The 13,348-nt window shown below is 42.8% G+C and overlaps 1 protein-coding gene and 2 long non-coding RNA genes across 5 annotated transcripts in view; 2 read left to right on the top strand and 1 right to left on the bottom strand.

Moving 5' to 3' along the window:
• The first annotated feature begins 27 nt into the window (after window positions 1-27).
• Window positions 28-4,413, top strand: LOC109448753 (uncharacterized). The gene is made up of 3 exons (XR_002137595.2): window positions 28-2,882; window positions 3,169-3,358; window positions 4,275-4,413. It is a non-coding gene; the product is annotated as an uncharacterized LOC109448753 (long non-coding RNA).
• LOC141567292 (uncharacterized) lies at window positions 4,395-8,144 on the bottom strand. The gene is made up of 3 exons (XR_012489841.1): window positions 8,009-8,144; window positions 7,231-7,325; window positions 4,395-5,623 (listed from the first exon to the last, which is right to left on the bottom strand). It is a non-coding gene; the product is annotated as an uncharacterized LOC141567292 (long non-coding RNA).
• Window positions 7,710-13,348, top strand: part of DCTN4 (dynactin subunit 4) — a 31,330-nt gene continuing 25,691 nt past the window's right edge. Inside the window, exons 1-3 of one of the 3 annotated variants that reach the window (XM_074313790.1) lie at window positions 7,710-7,733; window positions 10,716-10,786; window positions 12,973-13,151. In XM_074313790.1, the coding sequence (XP_074169891.1) occupies window positions 10,752-10,786; window positions 12,973-13,151 (214 nt within the window). In that variant the 5' untranslated portion in view covers window positions 7,710-7,733; window positions 10,716-10,751. Of the gene's footprint in view, window positions 7,734-8,012; window positions 8,246-10,715; window positions 10,787-12,972; window positions 13,152-13,348 lie in introns of those variants that run through there. The other 2 variants (XM_019734382.2, XM_019734383.2) reach the window with 2 other exon arrangements.

Here is a 13,348-nt window from a genome sequence, read left to right as displayed (position 1 = left end):
GAGACCTCCCATGCCCCCCTGCCAGTCCAGGCCCAGCTTCCACACAGGACAGTTAACGCTGCGATTTCCTGCCTGCCTCTGTGATTCACCCAGTGACCAGGACTCCCGGTCCCATCTTGGCACCCACAAATTTTAATTCAGTTGTCCAGCGTTCTTCAGTCGTCTTCTGACAAACAGGAGCTCAGGCCTTGAGCATGTCCAAAATTAAAGAGAAAATTTAAAATGATCTAATCCAAACGCCTCCTTTTACAGATGGGGAAACTAGACTGAGACTCAGAGCGGTTGAGTCACTTCCCAAGGTCACCATCTGGCAATTGTCAAAGCCAGATTAGGACTTTGATTACAGAGCCTAAATTCTGTGCCACTCTGCACTAACAATTTGGGGTAGGGTCTGATTTTTTTCAGGGTCTTAAGTTCAGAGCTCTGGTTGCAATATTTTCCTTTTTCTATCACCAGCACCATTTGTTGAATGAAGATGCTGAGAGGAAGATGAGAGGTCAACCAAGGCTTCTCTTTCTAGTTCTGGGGTTGTGCCTAAAGGCAGTGTATGCTTGAAAATGTATTGTATTAGTCATAGTTCTCCAAAGAAACAGAACTAGTGGTGTGCATGTGCGTGTCTTGTGTGTGTAAAGAGACATAGAGATAGATAAATAGAGATTGATTTTAAGGAATTGGCTCACATGATCATTGAGGCTGACAACTTCAAAATCCGTAGGGCAAGCCAGCAGGCTGGAGACTCAGGGAAGAGTTGATGCTGCAGCTTGAGTCCGAAGGCCATCGGCTGGCAGATTCCCTCTTCATCAAGGGTCATCAGTCTTTTTTCTTAAGGCCTTCAACTGATTGGACGAGGCCCACCCACATTATGGAAGGTAATCTGCTTTACTCAGAGTCTACTTATTAAAATATCAATCTCATCTAAAAAACACCTTCATAGCAACACCAAGACATGTTTGACCAAGTATCTGGATACCATGGCCCAGCCAAGTTCACACATAAAATTTGTGTTCCCTTCTGGCCACCGCAGCTTGAAGGTAATTATGTGTCTAGAAGGTAAAATTCCTCTCAACTTCTAGAACAGACTAAAGAAAGACAGAGCTGCAAGAAACCAAGCTTTTTGGTCCGGAGATAGGGGCACTTGTGTAGACTGTGGGGACCCTGAGCATACCTCTGAGTTATATCCTGGGGCAGAGGGAGCTGAGTTGAGGGCCAACCGAGAGCTAGTGTCAGTGGAAGAGAGGCAGGTCTCAGCTCACTGTAATGTCCTGAGCTCCCTGACACTGGAGGTATGCAAGCAGAGAGACATTGCAGAGGATTTTATTGGAAAGGTGGTAGGGCTGGGGAGACAGAGGGAAGTGGGTGTACCAAATGGGCACAATCCAAAGGGCACTAAACTGCATTAAACCGGGGCTTCTTATCCTGGCTCTAGCACAAGTTTGCCATATAACCTTCAATGAGTCCCTTCCCCTCCCTAGGTCTTTAGACCCCAAAAGTGAAGAGAAGGGAGTTGAATTAAAGGAAAAGGAAGGGTTCTGCTCTGTGGCTTTGAAGTGGAGTGATGGTCATGTGGTCTCATGAATGTGGTTATAATTATTTGAATCAATTCTCATGGCTTAATTCCAAAGTGGTCCATTATCACGCAATCATGTAGCCAAGAGAGAAGAGAATGTCTATTACTGGTAGATACATTCAGTCCAGTCAGTCTAATTTTTGAGGAAATGTGGGCTCAAGAAAAGAATATATACGCGTATAATAAAAGCCCTTTGCCTTCCCACCCCAAAGGATTATTTACTTTAAAAACACTTCTTCAGCACTTACCATGTAGCAAGTGTTTCACATATATCATACCATTTTGTTCTTGCGACAATTCTACAATGAAAATGTTACTAACCCCCGTTTTACACATGAGAACACAGAGGCCCAAAGGAAATAAGTTAACTTGGCTAAGATTACCTCGCCAGTAAGTGGCAGAACTGCTTCTAAATGTCCTACACCTAACTGACTCTTACTGAGTTAAGTGCTCTCTGTGCCTGTCTTTTACCCTATGAAATAGGCTAATTCCTGCCTAGCTAGTGCACAGTGCAAAATGCAGACGCACAATCACTCCATTAGATACGTGGTAGAGGACAGCAACCGTGAGAATCAACAGGAAAAATTGTTTTGGCACCTAAACAGTGATATTCCATTTTAGAGAATATTGGTAAATATTGCTTATTTACTTCACATATGCAGGTAAGTTTGACTTGTCCTTCTAGAGTCACCCTCCACACACTTCTCCATCCTGCTTTGTGCATGGGGTGGTACATCTGTACCACATCTGGCCCACAACAAAGGACCCTGTAGCAGGCACTGTCAATGCCCTGCCCAAATTGCTTGGACCTCACCCACTTCAGTTCTCCCCAGACTTCTAACTGACAGTATCTTTGTGTCTGAGGGCTTTCTCCAAACCCACAGACGGCCAGTCTACCAGCCTGGCAATCCAAAGTACCCAAGGAACAACCCATCCTGGGAAGTGGCCCTCAAGCAGACTTTAGGGGCACAAACGCCCCAACTCCCTCACCCACTGTTAGAATAATTCTCCGGTGTGTGTTTACATTGTTTTCCAGAGTTTCTCTGTGGGCCTAAGCTCCAGTCACTCTCTATTACAGCGGGCTTAATAACACAATCTTATTGGCTGCCTTCTCTTCCTCGTATCACTTCCTCACTCTACTGGTGTACCAAGAACCTCTCCAATACATTTTCACTTAAACTTTTCAGTTCAGTAGACTTTCCTTTAAAGCCTTGTCCCATAGTCTGCTCCTGAGAAACCCAAACTAAATTAGGTTTCCTCGATGACTGGCTTCCTGTTGGATTCCGCTAAGAGGGAAGTGCCTGCAGGAGCTGAGGTATGTTGCATTCTATTTTCCACCCCAGAGTCTCCCAAAACCTAGCTCTGTCCTGGACCCAAAGGTCCAACTCCTGTCAGGGGGACCTCGTCACACAGCTCTCTGTCTCCAGGTTCCAGGAAGTTAAATGCTGCTTACCCTTTACCTTTTCAGGCCTCAGGCCATAAACACCACCCCACCTTCACTTGCCCTGGGGTACTGCTGTATTCCTTGTAATTACTTTCTACCCTACTTACACTTTTGCAAATGGTCCCTTTATTAAAGTTCTCTCAAATTCTGATTTTAGCCTACCATCTGCTCCTCTTGGTACTATGAATTCAGCAGGTTTGATGACTTCTGGATTTGGCCTCAGATAGTTGGCGATAAGGATACATGTGGAGCACACAAGGCAATGACAGGATGGTGGAGGTGACAGAGATGGAAAGACAAGTGCACAGAGCAACAAAGGCTACCTTTTAGGATGGTGGTAAGGGAAGGTGGGTATATTCGTTACCTGTTTCTGTGTAACAAATTATCTCAATATTTAGCAGCTGCAAACAAACATGTATTATCTTACAGTTTCTGAGAGTCAGGAGTCCAGGAGCCACTTAGCGAGGTGTTCTGGCGCAGGGTCTCTCATGAGATTGCAGTTAGGCTACAAGCTGGGTCTGTAGTCATCTCAATACCTAAGTGGAGCTGGAGAATCCACTTCCAAGCTCGTGTACTAGTTGTTACTTCAGTCCTCACCGGCTGTTGGCTGGAGTCTTTAGTTCCTTGCCACACGGTCATAAGGCTGCTCACAAAATGGCAGCTTGCTTTTCCCAAACAAGTGATCCAAGAGGTCACCCAAAATAACAAGAGAGCACCCAACAGAGAAACCACAGACTTTTTTCCCCCCTTTTATAATCTAGTTTCAGAAACGTCATATTGCCACTTCTTTCGTATGCTGTTGGTCACACAGACCAACCCTGGGACAAGAATATACAAGAGTATGAACACCACTGAGGGGTAATTTGGGGGCTGGTTTCCACAGGTGCTCACGAGTAGTAAAACATCCCATTGAACTTCCCTGTGAGGGCAGAAAGATTCACAGACACCGACAGCTAGCTCAAGCGAAAAGAGCTTCCCAGAAGTAAATTGTAAGGGGCACCCAAGAAGCACAGATGGGAGTGTGGGCAGGACTGGAAATCCCAATGACCCAAACATATAAAAAGGAATCAACTTAGTGTTCATTAAGTAAGCTGGAGAACCAGTGTAACTTCAGACAAACTACTTCCTCTGTCTGAACCGGTTTCCCCACTTACAAATGAGGAGATTGGACTAAGTTCTATGGCCTAATAGCAAATACTTACATAGCAACTTATGATGTTCTATGCCCACTTTAACTTTTATTAATTCACTTTACCTTCACAGCAATGGGCAAAGTTTGTTTAGAAGAACGCTTGGCACCATTCCCAATGAGCGGGGCCCTCTCATCCATCAGCTTCTCCTTCTCAGCCTGAGATGGAGCTCTGATGCGAGTCATGTGTTTACCAACAGACTGGCTCTTCCTCTGGGCCGCTTGTGAAATACGCTTTCCTGTGCGGTAATAAGAAAGCTTTGTGATTTGGGAAAAAGTAGAGACTCAACAAGTTAGCTCCACCTCCTTCTTCCCATGATGTCTCAGGGAGAAGAAACAGATAGCCTTGATAATTTCTGAGGAAATAAACTTCCAGTAGCTGAATTCAGCCAAACCATGAAATGGATTGTCTTCTGGCCCAAAAGGGCCTCCCTGGTGCATGACTCCAAACTACCCTTCACATGGCCGTCTATGTGCATGACGTCCCGGAGGTGGGCATCAGGCTCTACCTTCAAAATATAGTCAGAATCCCTGGTCCAGGCCACTGTCATCTCAGGCTTGGCTCACTGCTGTCATCTCCAAAATGAGCCCCTGTTTCTGTTCTTGTCTCTCTATAGCCCAGTCCCAAAACAGCGTCCAGAGGGACCCTTGTTAAATGTAGATCATGTCACTGCTTTGCTTGAAATCCTGCAATGGCTCCCCACTTCCTCCAGAGCTCTTGAGTCAGTTGTGAATGCCAAGGGGCAAATGTGCAGGAGGAAGAGACGAGTGGACTAGAGAGTACACGTCCCTGAGTGTGCTCTTATGAGCCAGCAGTTCAGAGGCTGGCGTTTGCCTTAAACACTAACAGCGATTGGGTAACAGCTGCAGTGGTTAACTCAAGGTCACCCTGTGCTTCCTCTGTCCGAAAGTAGTGGATGCCTAGCTCACGTCTCTGCATCCTCAGCAGAGCACAGAGGAAGTGTTCCATGGTGCCACCAAACTGATGTTAGCTTCCGGTTAGTCCACCAACCACAGGGAAGGGAGTGGGGCGGAGGGGACAAGCTTTGGTTAGGCGTGAGGTATATTTGAGAATTCCCACGGATGCCAAGGGGAGAGCATTCTGGAGATGTGAAACTCATGTGCCCAAAATGGGAAATGATGCAATTCCAGCAAACTTCCAGGGCAAAATTAAACAAGTTATCCATTAGCGTCGCTTTCCCTTGCACTTGCTTTCTTTTCTTTTTAAGTGCTGTTAGAAAAGCAATCAGTTTCCTACTTGGGTATGGATATGAATTGACTGATGTGGTGTGCGGGAAACTGCATTTACAGAATTAGAGAACAGAATATGGTACCAGAAGGGAGAAAACCTGTGGGTATGTTCCTTTGACTTTCTGGACCTCAACTGGGTAACAGCTGCACCTCTGGACTTCATTTTCTCCATCTGAAAAATACAGGGATTGAACTAGGATCTTTCTAGTGCATGATGAGTCTAAGTCATTCAGTCTAGTATACAAGGTCGCTGTAGCATCAACAAACTCCAACCCACCGCTGCTGCCTGCTTTGTAAAACCTGCCAAGCACCACCTTAGCAGGCTGGCCCTGTAAGCCTCGGAAACCAAGCTTGAAGTCCTCCTGAATTCCCTCTTTCTCCCTCTGCTCCCAGTGCCTGTATTCATGCCAGTTCCTGTGCTTTGCTGCTGCCCAGGCCCCATGTTAGCTGCTATCTATACACTGGGGACTATGTTACTGGCGATTATAGTGGAATCTCATTCAGCTTAAGAAAGAAAGAAATCCTCCCATTTGCAACAACATGGATGTACCTAAAGGACACTATGCTAAGTGAAATATGTCAGACTCAAAAAGACAAATACTGCATGATTTCACTTATATATATATATGGAATCTAAAATAGTCAAACCTATGGAAGCACAGAGATAGTGGTTGCCAAGGCCTGGGGGGAAAAGGAAATGGAGAGATGTTTATTGGTCAAAGGGTACAAAGTTTCAGTTATGCAAGATAAATAAGTTCTGGAGAGCTAATGTACAACAATGTAACCATAGTTAACAATACTGTATTATATACTTGAAATTTGCTAAGAGGGTAGATCTTAAGTGTTCTCACCAGAAAAAAGAAAGAAAGAAAAAAAGAAAGAAAAGAAAGAAAATGGTAACTGTGAAGTGATATGTTCATTAGCTTGATTGTGTTACTTCACAACGTATATCAAATCATCAAGGTGTACACCTTAAATATATATAAATTTTCATTGTCAATTATGCCTCAATAAAGCTGGAAAAAAGAAATTAAGAAAATATGCTGGAGGCAGTATGCATAGGAGTAATGCATGCGAGCCGTGGAGCCAAACAGAACAGAGTTCTGTGTTATTTATGAAACCTTAGACAAGCAATTGTAATTCTATGAGCCCCCATTTCATGTGCTGTAAAATAGAGATAATGATAAAACCTGCCTTTTGGAGTTTTTGTGAAAATTAAATGAGGCAGCGTATATAAAGTTTTGACACAGTGTCCTGCAGTCAAGAGCTAAGTAAATATTAGCTAATATTATTCAGTTTCGTTTCTTCTCAGTCACCAACTCTAATGTTATACAGGTAATACAATACTAGTACAGTGAGAAAAGCATGCCGGAGAACTGATGGCAGGTAACATGGGCTCCAGTCTCTGCTAGGCCAGTTCTAAGTGGTCACTTTACACATCTAAGCCTTAGCTTATACATTAGAAAAACCTAAATGACACCTAGACCATGGTTCATTCATTAATGTCATTCCTTCATTAATCAATGCTTATTGAAAGCCCACCGAAGAGCAGTCCTCTCTTATCCACGGGGCATTCGTTCCAAGATCCCCGTGGAGGCCTGAAACCACCGATAGTACAAAACCCTATGTATGTTTTCCCTATACATACATACTTTTCACTTAAAGGAAGCACTTTGTGGCCTCTCTTTAGCATATCCAAATTGTCAGCATCACTACTCTTGCTCGTTGGGGCCATTATTAAGTAAAATAAGTGCTCCTTGCACACAAGCACTGCAATACCTTGACTGTGACATCAGTAGATCTGATGGCCAAGCCAGCTGCTAAGTGACTGATGGGCGGGTTGCGTATACAGCGTGGATATGTTGGTTCACTTCCTGAGTGGGACAGAACAGGATGAAACAAGATTCCATCACACAGTACAGAACGGCACACAATGTAAAACTTATGACTTGCTTATTTCCGTAATTTCCCATTTAATGTTTTTGGACCGCGGATGACGGCAGGTAACTGAACTGCAGAAAGCGAAACTGCAGATAAGGGGTGACTACTGCATAGACTCAGTCCTTAATGCTAAGTTCTCGAAACCTGTGAATGAATATGGCGTCTGCTTGGAGGAACTCACAGTCTAAGAAATTCCAAATGAGATAATGTCTGTGAGAGTTTCCTACAGGTCAGTGGCAAGACTCTCAGAAGAAAGTGCTGGTGTGGCCCTCAGCTTTACAGTGCCCAGCGGACTCTGTTCCTGAGACCTTCCATCTAACTTCTGGACATTTGCCTGGAAGGTGAGGCCGGCTCTCAAAGCAGTTGTAAGTAAAACAAAGAGCAGCCTTCCTTTCTGGAAGAAACAAAGAACAGGAGATCATTAAACCTGTCTGGACTCTATCTGTAATTGTGTACTTAAGGATAGGAAAGCCTTAGTTGCACACAGGCCGCTGACGCTCACTAAAACCCTGGAGGGGAGGGCCTACGGTGGGGGCGGGGAAATCCGGAATCCCACCCGCGCATGCGCACTTTGACCTTCGCCCGGCGCAAAGCCCCACTAGGTAGGAAACCTTACGTCAAAGTCTACGTTGAACGACGTAGGGAAGGCGGCGAGGACAACGCTGGCTCTCGGGTCACCTGATGCGGCGGGAGCGTCGTTGACTCCTCCCTCGCCAAGATGGCGTCTTTGCTGCAATCCGAGCGGGTTCTCTACCTAGTCCAGGGGGAAAAGAAGGTTCGCGCCCCCCTCTCGCAGCTTTACTTCTGCCGCTATTGTAGCGAGCTGCGGTCGCTGGAATGTGTGTCTCACGAGGTAACGCACTCGTCCCATGAAATGTGTGTGTGTCTGTTGGGGGATGGGGAGGCGTTCATATTAGTCACCGCGACTGGCGGGCAAGCTCCGCAGGTTGGAGGCGGGTGGTCATTTTCCTAGTTTGCTGATTGGCTCTGTCTTCCGTCACTCAGGTTTGCTTGAGCTTTAATTTGCTTATAATTTGTCACTTGGAAAGTTGGAGCAGCCTTGGGTGGAGCTGAGCGGATCTTCTGGTTCCAGAGCACCCTCTGATTGGACAAACTTGACTAGGAGAATTTCAGTTGTCTCTTAGGGGGTTTGGTAATAAATAGGGTGGGTTGGGGAGAAAAAGGTGTGGGCGTGCTTAGTGCGCGCCCCTTGAGGGACGAGATACTGACTTTCCAGGGTTGATTTGGATGGAGTGGATGCAGGCGTTGTCATCCATGCCCCTCCCATCCTGGAAGTTCTGTTTTGCTTTGTCTCGAAACTGGGCCCTCGGCAGACTGCCTTGCTCCATATCCTGGCTCAGGCCAAGGCCTGCACCAGGGTAGAGGTTGGGATGGGACCTGCTGAGTGAAAAGTGCTTTAAAAACTGTTAATATTCATAGCGCTTCTCCTTGAGGGTAGGATGCTGTCCTCCACGGGCACAAATGGGCGTTGGTGGTGGTGGTGGTGAGAACTGCAAAAGACCACACCTCGTAAAAATCACCAAATAACCAAACCCAAAACTTCTGCAGGCTTGGCACCTCTCATTCATTCAGTAAGTTTGGGGTATTAAAAGATGAATAAGACATAAATCCTACTGTTGAGTAACTTACAGTCTAATGAAAGAAAAGCTGATAGTAATAGATACCATTTATTTGGTGCTTTCTATATGCAATATGCTTTACATAATCTCCTTTAATCTTCCTGCAACCCAGTGGAGTGCATACATTTTTAAAAATCATTTTACAGGTAAAGAAACAGATACATCATGTTTGCCCTGAGTCACACAGCCAGAAATTTGGAGATTAGAGGAAAGACCAGGATTAGAAAATGAGCATCCTGACTCGAGAGAATTTCAGTCAAGATTTGGACTGTTAAAAATGCATGTGAAAAAACATGTTGTATGCTATAAAGCACTTAACATATTATTTTATTGGGGGTATTTTTCACAACATTAAGAATCATCAGGGAAAGCATTTAAATAATGCCAAGAAAAATCAATGCTACATATGTTTAATATGGTGTTGGTTTTTCATGTATATAACATGGCGTTGATTTTACTTCATTAACACCGTGTGTGTGTATGTGTCTGTGTGTCTCCTTGGCAGATTCTTTCTCTTCTAGATGCTTCCCTGTTTCAGCTCCACCTTCAGAATTCTCATTTGGTGGTTATTAGGGAGCAGAGTCTTCATGACCTATAATAAGGATCTCTTCATCTATGACCTTCAGTCTGTAACTGCATCTTTTACAGACTGGTGTGTATCTATGAGGTGGAGGCCAGTAGGGTTTAAAGAAGGCGGAGACTCGTGAGGGCTGGAGCAGTCCAGAAAGTTCTGATGGAGAATCTGGGATTGGAGTTGCACATGAAGGGACAAGCATAACTCAGAAAAGGGGCACAAAGGATTTAATTATATTTTGCCTTTTGTAATGAGTGAGTGCAAATATTAGTTGGCAAAACTATAGTTTATTTTCCTTGAGATTATTTGAGCAGCAATTTTATTAATTTTTCCAAAGATGGCCCTGTTTATAACAGATGATGAAAAAAGAAGCCAGTTTGTATCATTGTATTTATGTTCAAGTGAATTTGTCTTCCCATCTGCACTTGACTAGAGTTCTAGAATTGTCAAATAGAACATTTTAAGAAATGTTTAAGAAACATTTAAGAAAATAGTTATACAGACCTTAATACATACAATGAATTAAATTTTTATACTTTGAGTTAAATACAGTAAGACTATCTTGTTAGTTTAGTACTTTGTCATTTAAAAATCTCTATTTGGTTGGCTATCACTGACTTTGTACATGTTAATTTATGCTGTTCTTCAGTGTACATGTATTACTTCAGTAATAAGAAAACTTTGTCTCTCTAAGTGTGGTCAAGTTACTGTATTCCAATAAAGCTAACCTGGATAGAATGATATTTGGTCACAGCTTTACAAATTAGGTTATTTGCTAATCTATTCTTTAGCTTACCATAGAGTTGTTCTTTTATGTAGACAATATTTAAACACATCTAATACATAAAACCCTGATGAGAGGGAACAGGAAAAATCAGAAAAGAAAAATAGAAAGGTTTTAGAAAATCTGGACGGTTAAAAAAAACAAAGAAAACAGGTGACTGAGGAATAAACCTTAAGCTGAAAGCAGTTTAGGTTCTTTGCCAGATCAGTGATTTCTCACCTTCTGCTTCAGTATATTTTAAATTTTACTGTTTGGCATGGACATAATGCACAAGCTAAACTGAGTTTCTTTTCCTCTGATGTTTTGATTTCTTGTTTCTTTCTAGGTGGACTCCCATTATTGTCCCAGTTGCTTAGAAAATATGCCATCAGCTGAAGCCAAACTGAAAAAGAACAGGTAAGCTTGGGATCCATTTTTTCTGTTTTCCTCAACTCTTTTTTTAATAGCTGGTAAGAAAACACAAGGAATTAACTCTTTTAACTAGCTTTTTTTTCCCCACTTTTTAGCATCACATTTGCCAAAGATGAAATGTCCTTTGATTCTTTAAATAAACTTTTTGTTTTAGAACGGTTTTAGACTTAAGAATTATTGTGAAGATGAGAATAGAGAATTCCCACTTACCTCATACCCAGTCTCCCCTGTTGTTAATACACTTTAGTGTGGTATGCTTGTCTCAATTAATGAACCATACTGGTACATTATTATTAAATAAACTCCACATTTTATTTAGATTTCCTTAGTATTTTTTCCTAATCTCCTTTTCTGTCCCAGGATCCTGTTCAGGATATCCACATTATATTTAATAGTTAAGTCTCCTTAGGCTCCTATAGTTGAGACATTTCCTTGGTGTTGGTGACCTTTAAAGTTTTGAGGAGTATGGATCAGATATTTTGTAGAGTGTCCTTCATTTGGAATGTGTCAAGTGTTTTTGGCATTAGCTGGGGGAATGTGTTTTGGGGAGGAGGACCACAGAGGTAAAGAGCATCTTTCATCACGTCGTATCAAGGGTATCCAGGCATGGGATGCTATCCATATGACTTACCACTGTTGATGTTAACCTTGGGTACCTGGCTTGAGCTAGGGCTTGTCAGGTTTCTCCCATGTGAAGTTACTCTGTTTTTCCCCTCCTTTTTCATGCTGTCCTCTTTGAAAGGAAAATCACTGTCCCAGCCCACATTTAAATAGTGGGGCGTTATGCTTCCCCTCCGTGAGGGCTATCTACATAAATTATTTGGAATTCTTTTGCATGGAAGACTTTTCTGCCCTATTTATCTATTGAATCATTTACTTGAAGCAGTATGGGCTCGTGAATATTTCGGTTATAATCCAGTACTACTTTTCTTTGCTCAAATTGTTCCACCTTTGGCTGTTGGGAACTCTTTCAGTAGACTCCTGTATCCCTTTGACGTACCCCCATTGTTTTGTGTGTGTGTTGGGGGTGGTTTGTTCACTCATTTGAGCACTTTCTTACTTTCCGGTACTACTAGATACTCCAGGCTCATCCTGTATATTTTCAGCCTCTGTCCTAGAATTAGCCACTTCTCCAAGGAGCCCTGGTTCCTTTTATTGGAGAGAGGTATTAAAAACCAAGATCTGGGTAGTAGGTGTGCTCATTGTTCCGAGGTGCCTTTTGGTTCTTAGTTTGGTGTGAAAGTCCTTTGCTTCCAGTCACATTCCTACATCTCCATGGATGCGAACCACGATTATCTTTCCTATCCTCTTTCCTATCCGTGAGAAATACCTTCTGATAAGCTAAACACTGTTTTGTATGTTGTCCACACATTAATTTTATCATTTTATCTTCAAAATATCCCAGTGAGTTAGGTACTCTTATTATTCTTGTTTGAGGATAGTATCCAGATGGCGAAATATTGCAGATAATTGGAGTTATGGAATGGAACTTCAGAGCCACACTAGAGGTGAAATCTTGGTAATCTCAGGTGGTGGGAAAGTTAAAAGCAACAAGGCACAGTGGGCCCTGAAGGGGAAATGTTGGCTGAGCACTAGGAGGAATAGTGCCTGAGGAGAGAGCAGAAAGCCCTGAAGATGGAACACTTCTGAACCATTCCAGTTTTTTAGCATTGTTTGGTATCTGTTGCAGCTGTTTTCCAAACAAAAAGTTATTTTTCAAATCAATTTCATAGGTCGTTGTATTGTTGCCTCTCAGTTTTCCATTGTGCAGTTAGTCTCTTCGCTCTAAAGGCATAAGCTGTGACATTTCTGTTTTTCTCAGAATTCTTTGTGGTCTGTACATGGCATAAAAAGAGTCTGAAATAGTTAACTCCAAACTCTTAAACCTGATTCTCTCTGTGGAGTAGATTGGGCAGGCTGTAATTCTTCAGGAACTTTGGTGATGATTGCATTTTTTTTTTTTTTTTTTAAATAATGAACATACAACACTTAAGAAATTTTAAAACAAAAGTTTGTAAGAATCTCAGGAATACTTATTTCATTTTGCTTGTGAGACACTTCTCCATTACAGTTCTCTATTGAATTCCTAACACCTAAAACAATGTCTGATACATAGTCAGTACTTGGTAATATTTGTTGAGTGAATAAATCGTTGTATTTTTGTATCATAGATGTGCCAACTGCTTTGACTGTCCTGGCTGCATGCACACCCTCTCCACCCGGGCAACAAGCATCTCCACACAGCTTCCAGATGACCCAGCCAAGACCACCATGAAGAAAGCCTATTACCTGGCCTGTGGATTTTGTCGCTGGACATCCAGAGATGTGGGCATGGCAGACAAATCTGTGGGTAAGTGAGGTAGACTTCAACATGAGCTTTTGTGAAATTAGCAGTGCTGTAACTGCCTGCACATTATTTCTGTTATCTGTTGGGTGGTAGGTGCTAAATTCAGAGTATTTTGTCATAAATCTGCATTCCCAAATTCTCACATTTATGGACAGTATTTCATCTGAGACTAGGTTTCACTAGTTAGTTCTTAGAGTTGG

The sequence above is a fragment of the Rhinolophus sinicus genome, linkage group LG10 (assembly GCF_036562045.2).
Source record: "Rhinolophus sinicus isolate RSC01 linkage group LG10, ASM3656204v1, whole genome shotgun sequence".
In the NCBI taxonomy this organism is placed as follows: Eukaryota; Metazoa; Chordata; class Mammalia; order Chiroptera; family Rhinolophidae; genus Rhinolophus; species Rhinolophus sinicus.
This window is presented reverse-complemented; position numbering and strand designations above follow the sequence as displayed.